This window comes from Quercus robur, chromosome 9 (assembly GCF_932294415.1).
Source record: "Quercus robur chromosome 9, dhQueRobu3.1, whole genome shotgun sequence".
NCBI lineage: Eukaryota > Viridiplantae > Streptophyta > Magnoliopsida > Fagales > Fagaceae > Quercus > Quercus robur.
The window spans coordinates 9,827,349-9,854,269 of NC_065542.1; the positions used below are offsets into that span (position 1 = coordinate 9,827,349).

Genomic DNA, 26,921 nt, shown 5'->3' on the forward strand with positions numbered 1-26,921 from the left:
AAGACAATTCAAAAGAGAACTTGCATTCAGATTTTTAATTTCAATATGAATAAAACAGATTAAATTAAATATGCTTGTGAAGTGTGAACTTGACCTTGAATTATATTATTCTAGCAGTATGCTAGTCTAACAAAATAAAAACCGACAAAAGTGGACCATAATATTAATATAGTCCATAACCAAGTTGCGATTTGTTTTCTCAAAAAAAAAAAATTGGGATTTGTTTTTCTCCAAAAACATTGGAGAATAGAACGTTTTGATCTGAATATTAAATTATATGTATATATATATATATATATATAAAAGAGTAAGAAGTTGCAAGAATCTTGGCAACTAATACATTGTCTTTAATATTTTATTGGATAAATTGCAAATTATAATCCTAAAGTTTGAGAGTGTTTGAATTTTATACCCTGAAGTTTTAAAATTTGAAATTTACCTCATAAAGTTTGGAGATGTTAGAGTTTTACATCCTGATGTTTTAGAATTTAAATTTTACCTCCTAAAATTTGAGATGTTTGGATTTTACACCCCAAAAATTCTGAAACTTTAGGTTGTAAAATTCAAACACCCCCAAACTTTATGGAGTAAAATCCAAACACCCTTAAAATTTAGGGAGTAAAATCCAAATTTTAAAATATTAGGGTGTAAAATCCAAACACTCCCAAACTTCAGAAGATAAAATCTAAAATTTGAAATTTTAGGAGTATAATTTGCAATATACCTTTTTTTTATTTTTTATTTTTATAAAAAAAAAGAGTCTAAATTTCATTTAATTAAAAGCAAGAGATTTTGAGAGGAAAAAACTTAGTGCATTAATATTTTTTTTTATATAACCAATTCTTTAATCAAACTTTAAGACTAAAGTACACTTTCGACATTTAAAGTTCCGGACTGTTTTCATTTGGCCATTTACTTTTTAAAATTTTCATTTGGTCCTTCATATTAGATTTAGTTATCTGTTTGGCCTTTTATGTTTCAAAATTTTCATTTTTTGTCCCTTAATTTTTCTGTTAGGCCCTTTACATTTCAATATTTTCATTTTCATGAAGGGTAAAAATGAAAATTTTGAAATGTAAGGGACAAATTGAAAATAACTTTAGTAAAATTTTAATTTAAGAAGTTCCTTTTGTTGAAATCCTCACTCTTGAGATCATTGTTTTCGTCAAGCAAAGAGGTGGATGAAGACCTTAAGTTGATGGAAATCGGTGGCTTAGGTTTAAGGTCATAGTGGAGGACACCGTGAAATGGAGATTGCACCACCCCAACATTGCGACTTCATCACCAACACGATCATGCCCTTCACATTCAAAGATCACACACATAGAATAAACAGAAGGGGGAAAATCCAATTGATAAGCTATAGTGTTAATAATATTTGGACAAGTAGTGTATCTAGCATGTATTTTGCGTAATCACGAGCTAATTCAATGTCGACAAACTGTTGAGTAAAAGACATTCAAATTTTAACTAGACAAGTTAGATTATTAAACAATCATATGATTTATTTAAATGCTTTAAATTATTAAATGAATCATGTGATGTAGTATATGTGAATGGTTTAATAAACCGTCATCTAATATTTGGAAGAAATTTCCCCAATTTGGTTTAGAAAAAACCTTTATCTAGTCTTATAAATAATAAAGTACTTCATATAGATCGGAAGAGGCTTTTCCAAATTAGTTTGGAAATTTTTTTTATAAATATGTTAATTTTGGACGAACTCTATTCTACTCACCCTTCATCCCTTAAATTCAAACGGACACTAATACTTTCTTTTTTTTCTCTTTTTGAGAAGGCACTAATACTTTCTTTAGTATTAATTCTTACTTTCATTCTAAATTACTAATTGCTGTTTGCACTATTTGATATCTAAAAACAAAAGAAAAAGTGTGCCCACGCGCCCCCAATGAAAGTGGGTCTATTAGCATGGACCAATATACACCTATCTCTGAAATCTCTGTCCAGCCCACAAACATGTCCACAGATTCTGCAATTCACCTGTTAGTCTATTGCAAATTGCATTACAATAATAGTACCAAAAATATTTTTTTTCCCAATAACAAATATCACAAAAATTTTTAAAAAAAGAAAAAGAAAAAGAAAATAGTATGATAAGAGACATAGGAGTGGGAGTAGTGCATTATAAAGATGATGAATGATGTCCTTTTTCCAAACTTGTCCTTATTCTATTTTCTTACATCATCACACATAAAAAATAAAAAATAAAAGCAAAAAACTATAAAATTGACTCTAATTACCACCCAATAATTTATTATATATATGTAATTCTCTCTCCTCCTTATAGTCCTAAAATCAGAGCCCAACAACATACCAACCCAAGTTGCCAATTTCTCTTTGTAGGACTGCTCTGCTTTTGTCACTCTGTTTTTTCTTGGGGAAAGTGAATTAAAACTTCTTCTCTTCATAAAACCTGTGTCTCTCTGGAAGCTTAGTTAAGTGTGTGAAGTGTTGGAAAATGTATGCTGAGGCTGGTCTTTTGTTCCCTTACTTTCAGAATTTCTCTCAGGAAGTTCAACAACTTGAGGAATACTGTAAAACCCAGAAGTGCAATGCTTCAATGGTACTGTCTGTCTCTTTTTTTTTTTTTTTTTTCATTTCTCTTTGTTTTGGCTTTGTGGGTTTGTTTGATCTTCATTTGTTTGTCTGGTTTTGAACTGGCTTTGGAGCTAATTTGCTCTAAAGTTTGGTTTTTTACTGTTCATTTGTGTACTTTTAAGTGTTTGTTTTGTTGTTTTGTACTCTGAATTATCTTCTTATTGCTTGCTGAGAAATAGGGACAAAGCAAATGGAGCAATTTTTGTTTCAGTGATATCAAAGCTCAAGTTGTAAAATTTTGACAGATTTATGTTTGGTTTTTTCTTTTTGGCCCACTCTAATATTTGCTAGCTGAGAAAATAGGAGGAAATGGGAAAAAAAAAAGAAAAAAAAAAAGGTGTCAATATGTAAGTAATAAAAGTGTGGCATCTTTATGTTTTATTCTGTTGGGTTTACACAAATTTGGTTAAAAAAAGATCTTTCATTTTCTTTGATTTTTACCAAAAATTGTCTGAACACATTTGGAAACAGCTGGGATTAGCTTTACATGCTGGATCTGGAAAATGATAGAAAAGAAAAGGAATATAAATGGAAAACATTTTCTCAATCATAGTTCCGTGTGTTTTACTCTTTCTTCCATTTTTTCTTAAACTTCTGATGTGAACTCTTTGTTGGGTTTGTTACTTTTCACAGCACTTACTTGGAGACAACAAAGTGAGCGTAGAAGGTTTTTTTTCCCTATTTATTTATTTGTTGTGGAAAGAGATAAAAAGTAAAGGAAAAGGGAAAGTTATAGTCTTTAACTTTATTTTTATTCAATGGTTTTTGCTTAGTGTGAACACTAAATTTGGGAAAAGGAGAAAGAAAGAAAAATTGCCTTTGAAAAAGTTGTTGTGGATCTTTGAAAATTTAGTATCCTTTTTAAGTGGTTTGGTGGTTTAGCCATTTATATAAGATTTTTTAGGCAACTTGATAGGGTTTCTTGATAGGGAAAGTGCATGTGAAGATATTAACTTTAGTTTTGGGAAGGGAAAGTTCTTTTGATTTTGGGGTTTTTCCTTTCCATCCAAATGCTTACTTATGGAAATTTGGCTGGTCTGAAGGAATTTTGGGTTCAAATTTCAGTAACTACTATACCAGTTTCTGCAAGATTTAATTGAGAAGATAAATATGGCCAGCTTTTCTAAATGTTTCTTTTTTAATTTTTTCGTTCTTGCTTTGGATGAATTTTCTTCGACGACTTTTTGTGCCTGACAATTTTGGAAGTTCCATTCTGGAAAACTCACTTGATTTAATATCAAGAGCACGTCCATTTATTCCTAGGCCAAATACATAATTTCAAAAGGATGAAAACCATGCTTGCTGCTTGTTCTCTAAAACCCCTGAGTTCTTTATCTGAAATTATAAAGCTATCATTTCCGCTCGTATTTTGGGGATACCAATTTGAGCATAAGTGCATAGTGCATAAACTTAATTCGCTTAGAGCTGCCTGTCCAAATATAAATCTGGTATATTTTTATGATCAATATTGTGTGTAAACATGATTCTTCTTCTTCTTGTTTTTTTTTTTTTTTTTTTTTTTTTAACTTTTTGAGAAAGTGATTTTTCTTGTTCAAGCATGTTGTTAAATGGTAAAAACTTGCAAAAATACTACTGCTACTCTTTGTCTGATGACTACTGGAATCTAGAAACAGTTTAATAACTTGTGTGGCATTTTATATTCTCTGATCATTACTATATCTCCCTGTCTGAGAATAGTGCCAAGAGTAAGGTGTTTCACAGTCAACAGTTTTTCTTTGTTACTTATTAATTTATTTTCCCTTTGTGTAATGCAGGGCAACCTGGTTCAGACCTCCACTATCTTGGAATATGACTTGGGAGGAGAAGGGGATCTTTTCAAAGCTCCAGAACCCATCATTGAAGAACCAGTTGTGAGCCTTGATCCCATGACAGCTGCCATGTCAATTATATCTTGTGGGGAGGATGTCATCTCCACCCAAGGGCTCAAGGTTGCAGACATTGAATCACTTCGAAATGAGCAGCTTTTGAATGAGGTTTTCTATGAGTGCAGGAAGGATCTCTTGGAAAAAGCAGCCATAGAAGCTCCACTCTCTGATGGGATGGATACCAAAATTCCTTTTATGACGGCAGATGAAAACCAAATTCAAGAAAACAAACCATTTCCTGATATACCATTCCAGAAAAGTGTCAGCTCAGAATGTTTAAGCTCAATGGACTGGATGCATGGAGCTGCAATGAAACCAAGTTTCCTGGATTTTCCTGGAATGGATTTTGGTACAGTTTATGGAATGCGGAGGGCATTTAGCGAAGGAGACATTAAGGTCAGACTTAAATAATTTACATTGTTTTCTGACATGTTTATTTTCCTTGGTTGAGGAAGGATACAACTTTTGATTTCTTACAAGAATGAAACATCACTTATTTACATAGATTAGGTTCTAGAAGAGATTATGTTAAGAAAAGTAATAATAATAAATTGAAGGCGAAGGGGAAAACATGATGCATGTAACTAAAATTTTCAACTATTTGCTGTGGGTTTTTTTAAGTTGTTTTAAGACTCGTATAGTTGGGATTAAGGCTAAGTTGAGTTGAATATGTTGGACTTTGTAATTTCTGACCAAGGATCACATTTATATTACTACTATTTCAAATACTCATTAAGTAATTCACAGGTTTTTGGATGATGTCTTTGGACTCATTTTGTTAGAAATTTTAGGCACATGCTCAATGTAGAGATTACTTAACCAAAAAATAAAAATAAAAAAGAAGATCAATTCAGAGGTTGTATGTGCCTTGTGAGCTCGCATGTATTTTTTTATGCTTTTACCATGCTAGTGGTGTTAGAAGCCACTCATGATAGGCAATCATTGCTGTCCTGAAATTGTTCACCTTTGGAAGTGCATAATGTTGGTGGGTGTGCTTAAGACATTCTGTTGATTTAAATTGTGCCTCAAAAGTATTCCTGTAGAGTCTTAATCAAGTAATTACTATATTCTGTTGGGAGGCCTGCCAATATGAGCTTTTTTTTTTTAATAAATAAATTAAAAAAATCTAGAATACACCCAATATTCTGTAAGAACAGAATATTCTCCTTTAGATATTAATATATAGTATGCTTCTGTAATATAATATTTTTCTGGGGTTAATATCAATAGAACCTACAGCTTCCCCTGGATGGACCCTGCTGCTTGAAAATAAAATTGACAACCCTATTTCCCCTTTATGAAAAATTCAATTAACCTCCTTTTAGAACAATCTTCGTCCATTTACAAATACTACGTGACTATCAGGTAATGCTTGTGACTGAAGTTTCAATGCATCGGGTTTCTCACAAACATTTATCAATGTTGTTTTTTCAGTTGAGAACCAGATAAATTCATACAGCCATAGTCTAGTAATGTTATCAGCCTTTTAAATCACAACCTGTTGATTATCTCTTTAGTGTTTTATTTTTTATATTTATATTTTATTTCTTTTTTAATTCCCTCCTCCTTGCTCTTCATTTGAATGTTTAGACCGCCAGATTCTAGAGATTCATTTACTTGCAATTGAACACCAAGTATTCATTGACTTTGTAACAAAGTCTATGGACTGAGAAATGTTTAGATGTTTCTGGTCATTTTCAACAGGATGGGGCTGGGTCATTGATACTGAGTTTTTATGACAGGCTCTTGGTAATGGCATGAGCCTCATCCCCTCTCCTCATGAGCGGCCATTAACAATTAGCAACTGCACTACTGAAGAGCGCCAGGAAAAGCTTTCCAGATATAGGAATAAGAAGACAAAGAGGAACTTTGGCAGGAAAATCAAGGTACTTTAATATTAAATATTGTGTACATAAGTGATATTTTCATCAATTAATATTTTTTCAAAAATTTCAAAGTGAACTAAATGTTGATAGAATCAGAACTTTATTGCAAGTAAACTATGCACAGTGTCCAACTGTTGCCATCCCCCTGCATATGTAAGAGAAGAAGTAAACACCATATCAAAAGAGATGGATTCATGCATATCCAATTGTGTTCTTCTTTTGAAGTTTGCTATCAGTGATGTCTAGAAAACCACTCTCGTAAACTATTGCCCTGGAATATTTTTGCTTTTGGCATAAAATAATGACCTTTGAATTTTGATACAAGGAGAGCTACTAATCGACCTTTGTCATTACTTCCTGGGGCCTCAGGAAGTTATCTGATTGGTTGATGCACACCTTCAATAATTCCCAGTCATGACCTTCTTTGCCTAGAACATTAAATGAGATGAGAACCCATAGAAGACTCCCTCATACTTCCTGGGGCCTCAAGAAGTTATCTAATTGGTTGATGTACACCTACAATAATTCCCAGTCATGACTTGCTTTGCCTAGAACATTAAATGAGATGAGACGCCCTCATTATGCTTTCACTTGTACATATATTCTTGGCTTCAAGACTTCAACAATCTTTTCCATTAGTTTTCCATGCACGGATTTAGCCATTGAGCTGATTAATTAAACTTATAATTTGGCTTTGTTTTCAGTATGCTTGCAGGAAGGCTCTTGCTGACAGTCAACCAAGGATCCGTGGAAGGTTTGCAAAGACTGAAGAATCTGATGGAAAGAGGTAATAACTGTTAACTAATTCAGTTTGAGGGAGCATAGAAAAGAAGCAGCTAGGTCCATGAAGTAATGAAAGAGATAGCATACCCTGGAAAATAGAACTTGGAGTCAATGTTAAGTTTGAACAGGTATAACTCAATAAACAAGACCCCTACTATTGTAGCCTTGATCTCTTTATTTGTAGTAATAACTGCCTAGTAGACTGAAGTGCACGAGTAGGTTTGTATATAAGGTTTGCTAAAATAAGAGGGGAAGCAAAAATTTGTACTTGTTCATATATATGTTATGTAATGGCAATGTACTCATCTCTTTATTCATGCTTCTACTTAACAAATGGCACGACCAATTATGGTGTTTGTCACACATCACAGTCATGAATATAAGCTTCTAAACTGCAACTTTTTCTATCTTTCTTTTCCATCCCTTTATTCCTTTGTTCGGTAGAAAGAGATGACCCAAAATAAAAGTAGGAACTTTGCAGATGTTCCTTTTTTCTTCTTTCAAAAGTACATGAGCAGGAGAATTCGTCTGCCAGAAGCATTGACACTGATTGAACTATTAACTGCCGACAGCATGGTTACATGACCATTTCATGCCTCCTTAGATGATCACTAGAACTAATGTGGCAATCCTAATGGACTTGCTTTGTGAGGCGTTGGGGCATCCACACCATTTGCAGACCTATATGCATATGTGATAAATAAATAAGATTTTTTTGTTTTTTTTGTATAGTCTTGTATGAAAATAAGAATTTTGAAAGCTTTTAATCTTAGGATATGTTTGGATGGGGAATGGAGATTTGATTCTCCCTTCTTTGGATTTGTTTTATGTATATATATTTAGGATTTGAGGATAATTAGAGGGTTAAAAACCCCTCCAAACCACTTTTAAATTCCCCCAAATCTGGGAGAATTTAGAGGGGTTAGGAATTTTTTTTTTTTTTTTTTTTTTTGGGGGGGCATATAGTGGGGAAGGAATTTTGATTTAATGAATTTTTATGTACTTCTCAATTTTCCAGTTGACCTTTATTATTATTATTATTTTAATTTTTAGGTATAGAGTTTAACAAAGGAATGTAAATTTGTCCATTCCTTTATATATTATAATTTCCTATTCTTTCCACCTTACAACCAAACATCCGTGAGGGATATATACTATCATTCCCTTTAAATCTTTAGAACATTCATATCAGAGGATGAGTATCTATTCTACTTTTCACTCCCTCCTCTCTCATTCCCTTCATACTTTTAAGGGTAATAAAATTAGACCTGCCAAAAGTTACATTGGGTCAAGCTTTTGTTGAGTCAACTTGAGTTTGGGTTAAGAAAACCTTGACTACTGTCTACTGATTTCCAGCCTCTTTCGTAATCTATTAATCTTGTCTCCCCTAATGGGTCAAAAAAACGCCCTGATTTGGGTGGACTGGCAGATTTTCTGTATGTAAAATTGTGAGTTCAGTCAATTACGTTTAAAAAAGAAAAAAGAAAAAATAATTAAGATGGGTTTTAGTTGAAAAGCTATGTGAGCTTACCCAACTTGTTTAATCATTGGGTCAGATTCTGATTTGACTTATTTTTGTCAAGCTAGAAAATCTTTACTCATATCAATTTATTTCTTTCAAATATGAGTACATTTTGGTTTTGCTTGGTCTACAAGAAGTATTCCAAATTGGAATGTAACCACCCTCTCACATAGAATAGAAGCCAGAGATTCACTCTCATGCAAGAGTATGGTGACGTGAGTCACATATATCGGATACATAGTATATCACCTCCTTGCATAGAGTTGGATTGGGTACAATTTTTACACAAAATAATAATCAGCTAGAAGATTAGACTCCACCCTATTATTGTAAGTTTGCTTCATGCACTTTTTCGTAGTGATATGCAAAAGTGCTTCATGCACTTAGTGTCGGGACAATGGACATCAAGCAAACATGACCAGAAAAAACACGTTGTTGAAGCATCACTCTCGAGAAGATCCTAAGTTTTGAACTCCAAAGCCACGTTTTAAGGTGTATGATAGATCCGTGGGGAACTTGTTGACTACAGAGATTTTGGCATGTGCTTCTAGACTAAACTTCTAGTTAGTCAGACAATAAAAGAACTATTTGCATAACGCTCATGACACTTTTGTAACAAATCATAAGTGACAGATTGTTATTAACTGTTACTGGTATACAAAAAAGTAATTTTAGTGGCGGGTTCAAATTAGAACTAATAACAATTTATCACATAAAATTTGTTGTGAAAATGTTATTTGTGTAGCACTTATTTTGCAATAGACTTCTTGTTTACCGTCATAGACCTTTCCCTTACCATTTGGTTACTTTTCTCAATTCCCTATTCATAGCTTACCCAAAACCAAAAAAAAAAAAAAAAGACTTAAATCTTAATGGGAAAGGACAATATTTATTTACAATACCTTAGGTGCTATTCCTTAGGTTTCTTTCTTAAAATTCAATCATGTGGCTACTTAACTAAAAAATATATATTTCCATCCATGAAAAAAAAGTCACATGGCAAAATTTTAAGAAGGAAACCTAATGAATATCACTTAAATATTGTACCTAAGTTTTGCTCAGCAGAAAATTTATCTTTATAGTTTCACAATTTCATACGTGTTAAGCCCAATTCAGGCTAAGAAGGAAGTACACACTAAGACAAAATTACACCAGCCTAATCATATATCATTTTCAAACTATGCCATATAGGCTCCACTAGTTCAAATCACATCAAATCCAACCCACCATTAAACCTCACTTCTCCCTCATATTTTTCCTCCCACAAATTGATTGCTTCCCACATTGAATAAGCAATTTGAGCTCAATTATCGAGCCATATGTCCCCCATTTTTGATCATCCAAGATGTCGTGGGCTCTCTGTGAGGCCCAACTGATTCAAGATATGACAAAATATTACAAATTATATTGTCATTGAAAACAAAATGGTTCAAAACTAGATCCCATTTATTAAGTTATAGCAAAATTAAGTCAGGTTGATTAATTAACCGATTATGAGAATGATTTTAATTCAGGGTTAATTATACCACAACAACAAATCACAATAATATAAGTACAAAAATATAAATGACACAATACAGAGTTAATTATACCATAAAAACAAACCACAATAATATAAGTGCAAAAATATAAGGGATGTAGAAAGCCAATGGTAACCACCAAAAGAAAAAACACATCAAGAGTTTAGCCACCAACCCCAAGGAAAAGTCTACTAACTAAGTTGAAGTCTTTATAATTGAAACTAATCCTTATTTCTAGTTGCTAGCTCCAGTAGTGACTTACTCACGTATCCCATGCAGCTCTAATCTAGTTAGATTATTCTATTATGGATTTCACACACTAACTTTCCACTCACTTCTTCAAGGAGCACCTATGGTTTCAACTTGATCACCAATTGACAACAATATCGATAATTAACAGTCATATTACTATTGTTTATATATATATATATATATATATAAACCCTAGCAGAGCTTTCATTAGATCATTGTAGCTAACTCACCTAATAATGGTAATTAATAGATTCTTTGTATGTAATCCAAACATTTATCCTGATAATGGTTTGCAACTTTGAATTCTCTTCTTGATTCTTTCTCTATAATTCCTTTTTTCTCCCCTTGTGACTGTGTTTTTGATTCCCAACTTCTTCTTTTCATAATTAAGTTAGCGAAATTTTCTAGTGATATAAGAGTTTGTGCTTTGCCAATAGGACACAAGTTCATCCTCTTCTAATAGTACCCCAAACTTTACTACTGATTACCTCATTATTAAAACTTTAAAAGATTCAAAATCATTTACCAGAAATCAAACCAAAAGAAAACCCAAGAAGAAATCTATAATCTATAATCTATAAATACTATCAAACAAGACGTATGACCATTAGTTGACCTCCTTACGAAGGATACAATTTTTTTTTTATAAAAGAGCTACTAAAACTTGTTGACATTTGAAATAATAGGTAAACCTTTTCTATTGTTCACAGTTACAATTATATAAGCATATGAATGCATATGAATCCTCTTGAAGTCAATATCTTATGGCTTTTCAAGCTTATCAATTTTTGTTGATCCAATCCAAATCCGCTGCCTCTTACAACAGAAAATTACAAATAAATATATTTACAAATTCATAAAAGTGAATTAAAAACACTATTATCAGATGTTCCTAATAAGGGCAATCTTCTTCTAATGAAATAGCTGCTGTAGCTAAATAATTCAAACCACAGCTATGCCAATTTAGTATAAAGGTTGTCCTATACTATCCAGAAATAAAATTGAAAAAGAAATAGAGAAGCTATGGCTAAATTTTACTAAAACTTTCAAGGAAATTTCATTTCAGGATATCTCCTCAAAACCATTTTCAAACCATACCATGCTTAAAAACTCTGTCAACTTGTCAAAATAACATGCATTATTAACTAAAATAACACACCAAACCTTCTTCCTTGGTCTCAAGTGTAACGTGTTCAAAATTCCAATATGCTGTCCCAGTTTAGGCCTTGCCATCATTAACCTCTGATAAAAGACACCCAAAACTGTCATATTCTTATCATCTTTTTCAGAACTTGTTATTATTATTATCTTTGAATCCAACTATAGGGTAATTTCATTAATTCAAAACCAAACATCTTACTCAAAATTTAAAACATGTTTAATACACTGAATGAGAATTATAATATGAATGGTAATCTTTATTACTGAAAGTAAAATGTGTTGTAATGAAATCATAAAACATATTTATAAATTTGGTTATGAGTTGTAGCATTAAAATAAAACTTAAAATCTATTTTAAGAAATATCTTAAGCATATAAATATATTTCCTAAAAAATAATATTTTTTAAATGAGAAAGAGAAATGAATTATTTTTATGATTTTTTATTTTCATAATTGTTATGTGCATATGAAAAGTTTGTTTATTTGGAAATATATTTAGTTTAAAAACATTATACTTATTAAAAAATAACTATTACAACAATTTTAGAAATGAATATTTATTCTCCATTTTCAATAATAACTATTCATAAGAAAATGATTATTTTACAGAATAATTAAACCATATGAATAGTTATTACATTACCGTACCTCTTACAATTTATCAAATATCTTAGATATTTTATTTGATCCTTGACCTGTCATCACATGCGTGCTCCTCTTGTCCTCCCATATGACTAGAACTTTGAATGATCATTGAATCATAACCTTTGATTTGGTTTTTACTTTTTCTTAATTGGTCAATAAATTTACAAATCAAGCTATTATAGATGTTCGATTTACTTGGTTGGAAGAGAATATATACCTCATGCATCGAATATACGTACACAGTATACATATATCCAAGACGTATAGTTGTTTCAGTTTTCAAGAACAAACATAATAGCCGGTTTTCAAAGAATGATTGAGATTGTAAATGGCCACCAATCATCACAGTAACAGTGAAAGCTCGTCTTCTTCTTCTTCTTCATCCGCCACCTCCTCCGCTACAGCCAAAAGAAACAACAAAATTCAAAACCCCAAGTTACAGTTCCAAATCATCGGCAGGGTGTGTCTATAACCGAGTCAATTCAATTCATAGACCAAACAGTTTATCGATTGGTACTTTACCATTCAAAATGGGGCAAACTCGGCTCAGGCTTTTTCAAACTCGGATTCGGAGACTTTTTCAACGTATCAGCATTCAGCAATAAGCCAAATAAGTAATAAAACACTGCCAAAGTAAATACAAAACCCAAAAAAATGAAAGAGAAATTGTGACAACTCTCATGGTATTGGTAGGTACAAGTACAACCATGGAGGTCATCTTCGTCAAGCTCGTAAATTTGGCTCGCTCGTAAATCAATCAATACAAAAAAAAATTTGGTACAACAAAATCATTATTAAAAACAGAAACCATGTAGAATTTGCCGACAAAAGATTCAATACTAGATTCATGAATAACACAAATAATGAATTGGAATCCGTATCATAGTTCCCGAAATACCCTTCAAAGACCGAATCTGTTACTACAATTTAAGTTTTACAAAAATAAAAATAAAAATCGAAACACCCAAAAATGAAAAGAATAATAAAAATAGAAACCCAAAAATTAAATTAAAAAAAAAATCGAATCCCAGCTCCTAGGTTCCGATGAATTGTCCTGTGTGGCTGTGTGAACTTGAACTTGAACTTGCAGAAAAAAGTGGAGAAATCATGAAGGACATCCATGGAATCGTACCCATAAACAAATTTCATCTATGAATCCACCAAGGACATCCTCAACCAAAAATTGATGGATTTATTTCACAGATTCAGGGTATGATCATGATGGCCCCCACAAAAGCTTAGATTTGCAGCGATCCAAAGTGACAATTTAACAAAGCCCAATCAACCCAAAACACCGAATGAAACATGGTATTATATCAAAATTCAATACACTATGGTGAATTTATTTAATTGAGCTTTACATAATCCAAAATAATAATAAAATAAAAAAATATTGAAAATTTTAAAAAGAAAAATATATATATCAACAGTGTCACTGGTTTTAACTCGTGGGTGAGATACCAAAAATACCCTCCAAGAAATTGGTGGGAAAATCCCTCACTTTCATTGCTGACCCCTATAGTTCAAAACACCAACACCACCACCACCACCACCATTTTTTTCTTTTCAAAACACACCACAACCCCAACAAAAAAAATATTGTTCCATGATTGATAATTTTTTCCCATCTTTGCCGTCTATTTTCTCTGAGAGAAACGTCAGCCTCTGCCAAAAATCCCATTTCGGAAACACTTTAAATCACTTACATATCAAAACCATCAACATATTTTCAACCAAAATCCATTCACAATAATCCCACGAAAATTTTCCATAGAAACATGTACCTTAAAGAGTCACGACTCACGAGTCACGAGACTCATCCCCACGAAATTTGAAATTTTGCAAAACAAGCCCATGTCAAATTTTAGTAAACAAACAACGTTAAAGACATTAAAAACCAAAAAAAAAAAAATGTTAGGATCCAAGTTTTCATGGCACGTAACATTAGAGTAAGTTCCAAGTTTCTTGGAACAAACTAATACAACTAAGTTTCACTCTGCGTCGTACACCAAAAAAAGATGAGTCATTCTTTCATTAAATTTTGAACTAAAAGCTCAGGTCACAAATTTATAAAAACCCAGCCCACGAAACTTCACTCACTGACTCGCAGCTACCAATACCATGCTCTCTTTCTCTCTTTCTCGGACCTTAGGAACAAAGAAAGAAGAAAATTGTGCTCCAAACACGCAATGCGCACGTTAGCCTTCTTCACCTCTCTCACACTCACACATTATATCACTTTTACAAGATAACGCCGACCCCTCTCTCTCTCTTCGACTCTCTGTCTCTCTCTCTCTCTCTCCTCTCTGAACAAAAAAAAATTCCCAATTTTTTTTTTTTAAATTTCTTTACCCAAATTTACTACTTATGCTTTCTTTCTATAATTACATTACGATTTGAATAAAATAGTTTATCTATTTAAATATTTATATAATATTCTCTCTCTCTCTATCTCTCTCTCTGTGCTCTGAAGCAGTTAGAGAAAAGAGCGAGTTTTAGATCCCTATTCTCACACAGCCTTTCAATTCGATCAATTTACTCTCTCTGTTTTTGTTTTTTTTTTTCTCTCTTTCTTTGTTTTCTCTCTCTCTCTTTCAAAGTTTGTGTTTTTGGTTTCTCTCTGTGTATATTGGTTCTCAGACCCTATTGTTCCCCAATTGCTCTGTTTTCTTCTCTTTTCTCGCGAAATTAGGGTTTATGGCTGATTTGGATGTTCGATTCTGAGAGGCGGTTTTCGCAGTCTCCAAATTCGAATTCCCAAGGCTCTTTTTGTGGCGTTTTGATTCGGAAAATTTTTAGAGAGAATGATAATCAAGCGCAATTTGAAATCCCTAATGCCGAGTCTGAAACGGACGAAACTCGACGACTCGGCGGGTGAGGACGAGGAGAACTCGGACGTGACTCGGAGGAAGAGGAAAAGTAACAGCAATTGCAATAGCAGCAATAGTAGCAAGAAGATGAAGACGAAGACGAAGAAGAATAGCAATGGGTACTATCCGCTGAATCTTCTGGGTGAAGTCGCGGCTGGTATAATTCCAGTGAGCTTTCAGGGGATGCTGAGCTCGGAGAAGGGATTCGATGATTCGTGGTGCACTGAATTGTCGTGCTCCCCCGGCGGAGGCGGCGAGGTCGAGTCGAAAACGAAGGGGGGGCGGGATTCGGCGGCCAAAGGGAAGATGAAGAGTAATCGGACAGTGGCGGTGGCGGTGGCGGCAGCGGCGGCAACTGAGGTTCCGCGGCCACCGCTAGTGAAAACGTCGCGTGGACGAGTTCAGGTACTTCCTTCGCGGTTTAATGATTCGGTTATTGAGAATTGGAGGAAAGATAGTAAGACTAGCTTGCGTGATTATAGCTTTGATGATGATAGTGAATGTAAAAGAGATAGATTTAGCTTTAGAGTGCCGAAAATTGGTAACCGGGATGTGAGGAGAGATGATAAAACCGGGTTTAAGTGTAGGAAATTTGCTACATTGTGTGAGGAAGAGGAGGGAGAGGAAGAAGGGTATGTGGGGTTCAAGAATTTCAATAATGTTAGGAGGTTTTCGAGCTCGAGGAGTACTTTGACATCGGTGAATGAGCAATTAGGGGAAGATGAGAATTTCCCGGTTGAGATAATTGAGGAAGATGATGAGTATTTGGAGAATGGTGTGAGGAAAGACAGGTTTTACGGGCCGGAGGACTTCTATTCGGGTGACATAGTGTGGGCAAAGTCGGGGAAGAAGGAGCCTTATTGGCCTGCCATTGTGATCGATCCAATGACTCAAGCGCCTGAATTGGTTTTGAGGTCTTGTATACCTGATGCAGCTTGTTTGATGTTTTTTGGCTACTCTGGGAATGAGAATCAAAGGGTATGAATTACTTTCTATAAAGCTTGGTTTTTTGTTACATTTATGAACTTGTGTTGTTATTGTGTTTAGAAGAATGTGGGGTATTTAATAGGATACATCGATTGATCTTGAACAGGATTATGCATGGGTCAAGCGTGGGATGATATTTCCCTTTATGGAGTATGCAGACAGGTGTGTTATTGTTGCAGCTTTTTTGTATTGTGTTATTTAGATTGGCCTTTGTGCTTACAGGAGTATTTGCTTGGTCTAGGTTCCAGGAGCAGTCTGAATTGAATGGCTGCAAGCCATGTGAATTTCAGATGGCAATAGATGAGGCATTTTTGGCAGAAAATGGGTTTACAGAGAAGTTGGTAGCAGATATAAACATGGCAGCTGGGAACACAACTTGTGAGGAATCTGTTCAGCTTAGGGGAGTTCAAGAGGCTACTGGTTCAAACCAGGATCCAGATTGTCACTACGCCACCCAGGCAAGTTACCTTCCTGTTTTGTTTTCTTGTTTTTGTTCTTATATCTGAATTACTTCAAAATCATCTGGTTAATATATAATCAAGATTAAAACATTAGCAGGACTTGGTTTGCTATTAGAATTTCTTTTCTTTTGTTGTTGATAGGTATAGAATTTCTGTATGATATTGATTAGACTTATTTTGGGGGTTACTCAAACTGCTTTGCTTGTTTGAGAATGTAATAGAAGGAAATATAGTCAGAGTACAGGTCTCATAGATAATTTTTATTATTTGTGACTCAAGAAGGGAAAACTCTGCTCAACTGAATCATTAACATTTTAAGTTTTCTTTTGCTAAGGAAGCCTATCTAAGTTAAGCCTTAGTTGCAAAATAGCAAATTACATTTTCTTTTCCAATCTCCTCTCCCCCCCCCCCCTCCCGACCTCCCTTTTTTTTTTTTTTTTATTAACCAATTGAATAGTATAGGTCCCTACTTTATTCTGTAGTAAGAAATTTTCCTACAAACTTCATAAATCATTGAATTTGGCTAGTTTATGCAGGGTGTTTATGGGAAGAAGAAAGACATACAGCCCTGTGAAGGTTGTGGAATGGCCTTTCCTTTCAAAATGGCAAAGAAAATCAAAGTTCCAACTCCAGGAGGGCAATTATTATGTAAAACATGTGCCAGGGTTCGTATGCCCTGCATTGTCCTATGGCATTTCTTATATAAGTTTTGTAAACCAACTTTTTAGTTAAAATTTTTCTGTGCTATATATTTATTGTTCAAATTTACATGAATTCTTATTTCAGTTGAAAAAATCAAAACATTATTGTGGCATATGCAAGAAGATATGGAATCATTCAGACAGTGGAAGTTGGGTAAGTCAATTTACATGCTACTCCTGAGTTTTATTTGTTTTGTTAATTGTTTTCTGCTTGAAGGTAACTGCTATATTATAAAAATGATCTATTTGGATGACCTCTGTGAACTAGGTACGTTGTGATGGCTGTAAAGTGTGGGTGCACGCTGAGTGTGACAAAATTTCCAGCAACCTTTTTAAGGTCTATCCATAACACTTTATATCTGACATTACTGTTCTGTTCTCACAGCATAATGAGATGATGGAAAGACATTTTGGATTCCCCTGACTATAATTTATTTGTGCTTTGTAGAATCTGGGAGGCACTGATTATTACTGCCCAACTTGCAAAGCAAAATTTGATTTTGAATTATCAGATTCAGAAAAGTCGCAGCTTAAAGTCAAGTAAGTTCCCCCCCTCCCCCCCCACCCCAAAACCCCAACCCCTTTTATAGTTTGATAAGTTCAAGTAAGTCTGGTATGAAATTCTTTTTGTTAGTGTTTTTAAATATTGCAATCAACTGCAATGAGGACACCTATTGGGGAAAAAATTACAATGAGTATACCTATCTGGGAAAAAAAATTGAAATGAGTAGCAGGAGTTGCAGTTGTATTATTGTAATTTTTTTTCTGCTGCTGCTGCTGTTGTTGTTGTTATCATTATTTTTCACTTTGTAGAAATTTTTTCTTGGCATTCTGATTGATATTGGGCCTGTCTCTTCACCTCTTTATGTCTGATTACTGTAAGAGTTTCTGTACAGATGGAACAAAAATAATGGTCAATTGGTGCTGCCTAACAAGGTTACTGTTTTCTGCAATGGCATGGAAGGCACATATTTTCCAAGTCTTCACTTGTAAGCACAAATAGCTTCATAAGTGCCTAATTTTTTTTTTTTTTTTAATAAATTATTACGGTTGAATCCATTACCTTTACTTGAATTTTCATTATAGGAGGAAGGCTTATAGGATTATGCTGTGAAATATCAATGCTGATCAATTACTTTCTTCTTCTTTTTTTTGCGCAATTTTTCATTGAAAAAATATTAAATCTAGTAATCTTTTTAGTAGGTCCTTAATCTAGTGGTTCTGTTAGATTATAAATTTTGTATATTAAGAAAAAAGTCCAGTAAACCTCTCAACAGTCTCTGTCACCACAAATACTTAAGTGAGTTATTAACATGTATAGATATGGTCATTTGAGACTTTCTTAAAATAAATAAATAAATGGTTGTAAGAGACAGTTAGCCTAAGGCTTCACTCTTTGGTCTCTTATTAACTTGGGTTTTTGACATCTGAAAGTATTTTCTTTATGTTCTTTTTTTTTTCCAGGGTTATCTGCAAGTGTGGGTTCTGTGGAACAGAAAAGCAAGCACTTAGTGAATGGGTGAAACATACGGGTTCCAAAATGAAAAATTGGAGGACTAGTGTTAGGGTGAAAGGTTCCATGCTGCCACTGGAACAATGGGTTTGTATTATGATTCATTTTCCCATTTTGTTCATATTGCATAGTCTTTCCCCATGTCTGCCTTTATGTATTTATAGTTATTCCTTTTATGAGAATGATTTTCTTGTTGTTGTACTGAAACTAGGGTTTTATCTGCATGGGTCAAACTCCAAGTAATGATTACAAAAACTGAATTCCACTCATCTTCTGCAAAATTTGACTTTTTTTTTTCAATATGCTATTTGTACAGTCCACAATCTTCTGAATATCAAGTTGTATATATTAAAAAATGTGTAATTAATTTTATCCATTTTGTTAGAGCTGATGGATATGGATCTGTTAAAACCTTGAAAGGTGTAAATTTCTATTTTTTGTTTGTATTTGTATTACCAGTCTGCAAAGTCACAGCAGAAATTGTTTTATGATTAATATGAATGTAGTTGAAGCTGGTGGCTAGTACTGAACTTAAATTATAAATATGAAAGTGCTAAAACATTAAATGAGATAACTTAATTTCTGTCTGCATCATAGTTTCTTTAGCCATCCTCTTATGTTGATTCTGATTGATTGTATCTTCTTTTCTGTTCTGCTCAAGTTCCTCAATTTAAGCATTTTCATTAATGTCTCCAAAATCTTGTCTTAAGTTATTCCCCTCACCCCCAGTTCAATTCATTATTGTCAGTATCTCACTATCTTGTCTGGGATCACTTCTCTCTCCCCCTCCCAATGTGTATTTTCTAAATTGGTGTTTTGTAATGTCTGTTAATTGGTTTCATGCATTTCGTTTTGAAGTTCAATATATGGTGCTAGATTTTAGAACCTTTGTATCATTCTTTTCCTATTTTTCACTATATTCTGCCAAAGCAAATTATTAATAATAACAATGCTTTTATCCACTTTCCTTCTTTTACATCATATTGGGTTTTTTTTATTTTTTTTTATTATTATTATAAATTATGACCTCATTTATTCATATCTCTCTCTCTCTCTCTCTATATATATATATATATATATATCTTATGCATTCTCATTTGACTTTGCAGATGCTGCAACTAGCAGATTATCATGAAAATGCTCTTATTTCTGTAAAACCTCCTAAAAAACCTTCCATAAAAGAACGAAAGCAGAAGTTGCTTGCTTTTTTGCAAGGTATATATGTTTCTCTTAGCTATCAATCATAACCAACTTTGTTTCTCCTAGCAAAGAATTTCAAACTTTGATGAGTTGAGCCAGCTGAAGTTCTACTTATAATAGTACTAATTCTTAATTTTGCTGTGACAGAGAAGTATGAGCCTGTTTGTGTTAGGTGGACAACAGAGCGATGTGCTGTATGTAGATGGGTTGAAGATTGGGATTATAACAAAATTATCATCTGCAATAGGTGAGCTCAATGTGTTTTTCTTTATTTTCCTGATAATTAGTCATCAAACTGTAATGATTCAAGATAGATTGTTAAGCACCTGAAAAATGTATGGGTATAAAGCAGTGACATCAGGCAGTTATGTACCCTTCTTTGGACATCTTCTTGACACTTTTGACATAATTTTTATTTTCTTTAACTTAAAAAATATATAAAAATAAGAGAGGGGCTATTGTCAAGTGTAAAGTCTCGGACTGGCAAGCACAAGTGTGTAGATATAAGACTTCAGAATGACCACTTCATGTTAAAAAATTTTAAAGGGTAGGAAAATATTCAAACCACCTGGGCCCCACTTAAAGGGACTAGCACCAGGTGATGACCCTATATTCTGTGAATGACTTTTGGGAAGAATATAGAGCAACTTTTAAAGAATTATAATTTAAAATTTAAAAGATCCATAAATTCTACAAAGAGAATTTGATTGAAAGCAACATAAGTTCAACCTCCTTTGAAAGTTTGACTATTGCTTTTTCTCCAGTTTATCCACATAAGACAGCCTGTACTATTTTCAAAATGACCACATTAGTGAGCAGCTTGCCATCTAAAGAGTCTAAAACTATAGGGGCATTTGCAACTTTCACCCCCTATAAAAATTCTATTATCAAAACCCTAATTTGGCTGGTGGGTGAACGTTGCAAATTGATCTCAAATAAGGTTATGGGTCACAAAATCACTTTAGCTGTATATATCTCTCTCTCTCAGGTTTCTTTTTGGCCCTGAGTAAAGGAGGTTATTGTCATTGGTTTTACCCATGGACAATTGCACATGCACCCAAATGTCTGCTCTTAGCCACATTTGGGCATAATGTTGGATATCCCCCCTTTCATTATTGCTCAGTCCTCTTGTACCTGTTATCCGAAGCTAGAATCTTCTCTTTTCTTGCTTATTGTGTTCTTGGTTTGCTTCATATGGAATCGTAAAGCGAGACTTTCTTGGTTTGCTTCATATGGAATCGTAAAGCGAGACTTTCTTTACTGGAGATCTTACCATATTAGATTGATGTACTGTTGTTGCATGAATGTTATGGTTGATCTTTTTTTTTCAGATGTCAAATTGCCGTTCATCAAGAATGTTATGGTGCAAGACATGTTCGGGATTTCACTTCATGGGTTTGCAAAGCATGTGAAACACCTGAAGTCAAGCGGGAGTGCTGCCTTTGTCCTGTAAAAGGCATGTTCCTTTTGTTATCATTGAATTTCATTAGTTTTGACTTGGTAATTTTGTAGATTTTAAGTTCTTTATATTTGCTTGATACCAAAATTGATCAAGTTCTCTCTTTTTAAAAGTGATTGTTAATGATCAAAAATGCCTGTTTGGTATTGTTCTGTGAAACTGTCCACTCTGTCCTTCAATTTCCTACATGCAAAATCCCCCTTTCATCCTTTTTTGAGTTTAGCTAGTTATTAATTTGGATGTTACTTCTAAAAGGAATTCACATATATGATGACAGCTTTCCTCTCCTATCCGGAGGTTCTGTTGCCATTTACATTATAATTACATTATATTACTACATGTGGAACATTAATTCATCAAACTTTTGTAAAGCTGGCTTCTACACGTTATTATTATTTGATATCTTTATTTTATTCTGGTTCTACTTTTTTGGCCCTCAGGAGGTGCTCTAAAGCCAACCGATGTTGACACATTGTGGGTTCATGTCACATGTGCTTGGTTTCGACCTGAAGTTTCTTTTGCCAGTGATGAAAAGATGGAGCCAGCTCTTGGGATCTTGAGTATACCATCCAATTCATTTGTAAAGGTCGAATATCTGATCTACATTTGGCTGCTTTATAGTTGTTCCAACTTAGCTCCTCTATTAACTTTTCTTGTATTGCACTGAAATTTATATTGACAAGTTTGAATTTTCTTGAGCATACAGCGCTTTAATTTTGAAAAGTGATATTTTAATTTTACTCATTAAATAACTATCCAGATAAGTAATTTGTAATTTTCTGTTGGCGAAGACATAAAAATTGTTTACACTATTGAAAACAATGATGAATTATTCCATTCAATATCATCAAGGTGAAGACAGTGTTTTTGTAACCTAGGCGAAATTGTTTGTAATTGCCCATGCACCAGAAATGATTTGATTCCTGTTAGATTGTCTCATTCTGGTCTTAATGAATACATGCTGATCTAATGAGTTGATTGGTTCTTGTATTGAAAATCTTACCCAAATCAATCTAAAGTGCATCTTGTTTATTTGAAATTCAGATTTGCGTAATTTGCAAGCAAATTCATGGTTCGTGCACGCAATGTTGCAAGTGTTCCACTTATTTCCATGCCATGTGTGCTTCAAGGGCAGGGTATCGCATGGAGGTATGTTTATGATTATTGTTTCATAAAACAAATTTTATCTTAGAGGCAATACTTAAGTTCTGGTGGTTCAGTAGAGCAGTAATATGTTTTCAGCATACTTGCAAACCTTTTTAACATGTCCTATTTTATGAAATTATGGTACCTTCTGCTTTCCGCTCAAAGTTAGGGGGGTTCAAGGGTACTTATGAACATGTTTCTCATGTGCTTCTCTCTGTGCATCTTCTTGTAGCATGATTTATATGTTTTTTCTTGTTAAAAGCCATCTTGGTGAGTTGTAATGCCACGCCTTGTGGCAATTATATGTGAAATGGATTGATATTACATTAGTACTACAAAAAAGGAAACTTGAAATTGCAAGAAAACCTTCCTAATAGAAACTAAGTGTGTTCATGGGAAGTACCTAAAATATTGATAAAATTGTTATAAATAAATTGCATTGAATCTAACAGTCAGCCGCAGAATAGAAAATAATATAGTTCCCTTAATTCTGTTCAAACCATCAGGATTGTAAGATAATATACTTCATTTGCTTCTGTCCAGACCAACTTTTGCTCTTTTGGTCTTATTAATGATTATTTATTATCTGACACTTGATAATGTTCTTCTCTATGGATTAGATTTATGATCACTCTGCCAATTTTTGATTGCGTTTCTCCCTTTTAAATTTCAGTTGCACTGCTTGGAGAAAAATGGTAGACAGATCACGAAGATGATTTCTTATTGTGCCTATCACAGGTATAGAAGCCTCATTTCTGAAATGTTCCCTTCTTTTTAATATTTTCTGAGTTTTCTCTATCCCTTGTTCTTTTTGCCCTACACTTCTGGTGGCGTCATGGGGTCAATGTGGTTTTGGATGACCCTAATGCCATCCTTTGCAAGCAACTGCACTTTTGCTGTCTACAGTTTTAGCCTGTCTTTATGGTTTCATCTTCCGTGCAGGGCTCCAAATCCAGATACAGTTTTGATTATACAAACTCCTCTTGGGGTATTTTCTGCTAAAAGCCTTCTCCAAAATAAGAAGAAGGCTGGGTCAAGGCTAATTTCATCTAAACGAGCAAAGCTTGAAGAGATACCTCCAGAAGAAACTACTGAGCTTGAGCCATTCTCAGCTGCAAGATGTCGGATCTTTAAAAGATTGAACAATAACAAGAAGGTAGCTTACATTAAAGATTTAGATCTTCATGTATGTTATAATCATCTGAGTAGCTGGTTCTAATTTTCCCCCTATATATAAATGTTTCAGATTAAATAAATTTTGCATTATATGATAATAGTGTTAATGTCACTATTTTTCTCACTTTTTTTCTTTTTAATGATTGCTAGAGAACAGAAGATGAAGCCGTTTCCCACAGAGTGATGGGGCACTGTCATCATCCTATAGAAGCAATACAAAGCTTGAACACCTATATAGTAATTTTCTTTTCCTTTCTAGATTAGATTTGACTTTTTATACTTCTGTTCCTTGTGATATGGAATTCAATAAAATCAATCAAGAGGTGACATTAGTTTTTCTTTTTCTTTTTTTAAATAAATTTAGCAGGTTGTAGAGGATCCGAAAACCTTTTCTTCTTTCAGGGAACGGCTTTACCACTTACAGGCAAATTTTCAACCTTTCTGTTCAGTAGTAATCTTCTTTTTGGGTTGGGTTCCTGACTATTATTGGGCATACATATATGATTGCAGAGAACCGAACATGATAGGGTTTGCTTTGGTAGATCTGGTATACATGGATGGGGGCTTTTTGCACGTAGAAACATTCCAGAAGGAGAAATGGTATATCAGTTAAAGCTAGAATATTTTCCTTTAGATTTCCTTTTATAGAGAATTTATGCTGGAATTGCTGTTTATATTTGATTTACTTTGGGTGCATTGTGGAAAGTGGTCACTTATCAGTTATCGCTGCAAATGATGTTTTAAACCACACGTTCTCATATTGTGAAATAGTAAGATGGTGCTTCCTCCTCTTGTAAGAGCAAGGTGTAAAGGGTGAGGTCATGGGTTCAAGACCCCTTGCATTTTTGTATAATTACCACCCAAAAAAAAAAAAAGTAAAATTGTAAGATGGCATCATGAAATAGACCACTCATTTCAAAAGCCATACAAGTAGTATTAACTTATTTGAGTTGCAATTTCTGCTGCTTATTTCTAATGCATTTTTTCATCCCAGTGGACCATTCTAACAAACCTTGATTTTTGAAGGATATGTGCCATATAAGTAAACATTTGAAGCATCTTATGTTTGTGTGTCTATTACCCTGCTCATGCCTTTGTCTAGGCTGAGGAAGTGGTTTTTAAGTGCTAGCAAAGCCAGAACTTTGGAAGCTCTGTCTGCAATTTTCCTTTTTTTGTTTTTTATTTCTTCCCTTTTGTTGTTCCAGGCCTTATGAACAGTTCAGTGCCTTTGGCTTTGCTTATGAATTTGAAGTTGAAGTAGAATCTTGTATTTGGAGTAACATGTATGTGTTTGTCTGCAGGTTCTTGAATATCGTGGTGAACAAGTGAGACGCAGTATTGCAGATCTGAGGGAGTCACGGTACAGATTAGAAGGCAAAGACTGCTATGTGAGTTGATAAAAAATAATCTTCTGTAATTTCTTTTCTTTTTTGTCTTTTGGCACTAAATATTTTCCGATATATTATCTTGCAGCTGTTTAAGATCAGTGAAGAGGTAGTGGTGGATGCAACAGATAAAGGAAACATAGCACGCCTAATCAACCATTCGGTGAGTAATTGTAATTGAAGGAAATTGTCTGTTACTTTAGCTTCTCTGCAGTTTTCCTCCAAGTGTTGCAAAATTGCTTTTGTGCCACTGCCAATCATGTTACCCCGCGCTTTCTTATGGAAGGTGTTTGTGTCATTTGATCATCAACTTTAAAACAAGTAAATTGGGTGACACCCTCATTTTATATGAAATGATGGCAGCATTAGAAGGGATTTGTAGTTGACCATAGTTTATTTCTTCAACTAATAATTCAACTGTTATTGTGTTATTTATTTTTAACATGCTGCCCTTGGTTCACCTTTCATTCAGTGTATGCCCAATTGCTATGCAAGAATTATGAGTGTTGGTGATGAAGAAAGCCGGATTGTACTTATTGCCAAGACGAATGTATCTGCTGGTGACGAGCTAACGTAAATGCTCTCTCTCTCTCTCTCTCTCTCTCTCTCTCTCGTCTATCTATCTCTCTGTTTCTCTCTCTTCTTCCTTGGTTTAATGCATTATCATTGGTTGCATGTTGCAGGTATGATTACTTGTTTGATCCTGATGAGCCTGATGAATTTAAAGTCCCCTGTTTATGTAAAGCTCCAAACTGCCGGAAATTCATGAATTAGGATACAACACACAGCATAGCCATTGTTTCTCCGCAAGGAACACTAACCCATCTCCCTCTCTCGCGGGATCTCACAGTTCTCTTATACAAAAAAAATTTGTAATTTTTGTTGGAAAAAAAAAAAAAAAAGAAGAGGAAAAAAGGCATAGTGTATTTTTGTTTGTATCTTTATTTTTGACAATCATTAGAGCTTTATATTAAAAGCTTTAGTTCTGGCGGCCTTTAGGGTATGGCCTATTGTGTAAATTTGTTTACTCACATTATATCCTTCTAATTAATTGCTTACCCATTTTCAATTTCATCCTTTAAATAATACTTCAACCCGGTCTCCATCTGGAGGTGGCATTTCATCAACCCAAGTGGATTCATTCCAAATTCCCCATAAGAAACCACCATAATCTTAAAACTAACAGACTTGTTATTAGGTTCTGAGCTCCTGCTAGATCAGACTCTTTGGTTCTGATCCACACTAAAGCTTTCCCCAAGTTGAAATTCAATCTGAAAGATGACAAAACGTCAGGTCTGCTTCTGTAAATGGTGAATACAGCTATGTGTCAGCCTGGGAGGAGAGAGAGTTAAGAGATCAGGAGTTCACCTGTCAAAGAATAATCTGTTTTCTATGTCATATGCCCAACAAAAGCAAAAAGCCTTATAATCAAAGAGAAGTGGAGGCAAGGCATGCCCAACCGACGTGGCTTACAATTCAAGTGACTTATTAGTAGCCATCAATGTGATTTCTTTATTTTCTTGTCTCTTTTGCATTTATCAAAAGAAAGCATGTCATTTTGCTGTATGGGGAACTCGAACACTCAAGAGATAAGAGAGATAAGCGTGGTACTGCACAACACGGACGCGAACAGGCGCCATGGTTCCTTCCTGCTCATAACCAAGCCCCCACCAAAATCAAAATGCCTGTCAGCCCCTGAGTATAAAACGCAGGCAAGTTACTGCATTTCTCTCTCTCTCTTTTTTGTG

General features: G+C 34.1%; 2 protein-coding genes across 5 annotated transcripts; both read left to right on the forward strand.

Moving 5' to 3' along the window:
• The first annotated feature begins 2,300 nt into the window (after positions 1-2,300).
• On the forward strand, positions 2,301-7,491 carry LOC126698461 (zinc finger protein CONSTANS-LIKE 3). 3 transcript variants are annotated; one of them, XR_007646475.1, is made up of 4 exons: positions 2,301-2,584; positions 4,395-4,901; positions 6,210-6,391; positions 7,096-7,491. XR_007646475.1 is itself a non-coding variant. In XM_050395696.1 (4 exons), the coding sequence occupies exons 1-4, from the start codon at positions 2,480-2,482 to the stop codon at positions 7,180-7,182; spliced, it is 843 nt and encodes a 280-aa protein (XP_050251653.1). In that variant the 5' UTR covers positions 2,302-2,479; the 3' UTR covers positions 7,183-7,491. The 3 variants fall into 3 exon arrangements, 2 of the variants coding, with proteins under 2 accessions (XP_050251653.1, XP_050251654.1); XM_050395696.1 differs by having other exon boundaries at positions 2,302-2,584; positions 6,248-6,391; XM_050395697.1 differs by lacking the exon at positions 2,301-2,584 and adding an exon at positions 3,525-3,683 and having other exon boundaries at positions 6,248-6,391.
• Positions 7,492-14,356: 6,865 nt separating this feature from the next.
• LOC126698279 (histone-lysine N-methyltransferase ATX5) lies at positions 14,357-26,247 on the forward strand. Of its 2 annotated transcripts, none has more exons than XM_050395394.1 (23): positions 14,357-16,123; positions 16,239-16,294; positions 16,374-16,590; positions 17,130-17,258; positions 17,380-17,448; positions 17,563-17,631; positions 17,743-17,834; positions 18,191-18,283; positions 18,759-18,894; positions 19,917-20,022; positions 20,155-20,254; positions 21,339-21,463; positions 21,907-22,052; positions 22,511-22,615; positions 23,286-23,350; positions 23,555-23,768; positions 23,939-24,025; positions 24,156-24,212; positions 24,299-24,388; positions 25,090-25,176; positions 25,262-25,336; positions 25,646-25,746; positions 25,857-26,247. In XM_050395394.1, the coding sequence occupies exons 1-23, from the start codon at positions 15,080-15,082 to the stop codon at positions 25,945-25,947; spliced, it is 3,354 nt and encodes a 1,117-aa protein (XP_050251351.1). In that variant the 5' UTR covers positions 14,357-15,079; the 3' UTR covers positions 25,948-26,247. The 2 variants fall into 2 exon arrangements, with proteins under 2 accessions (XP_050251351.1, XP_050251350.1); XM_050395393.1 differs by having other exon boundaries at positions 14,358-16,123; positions 24,153-24,212.
• Positions 26,248-26,921: the final 674 nt, after the last annotated feature.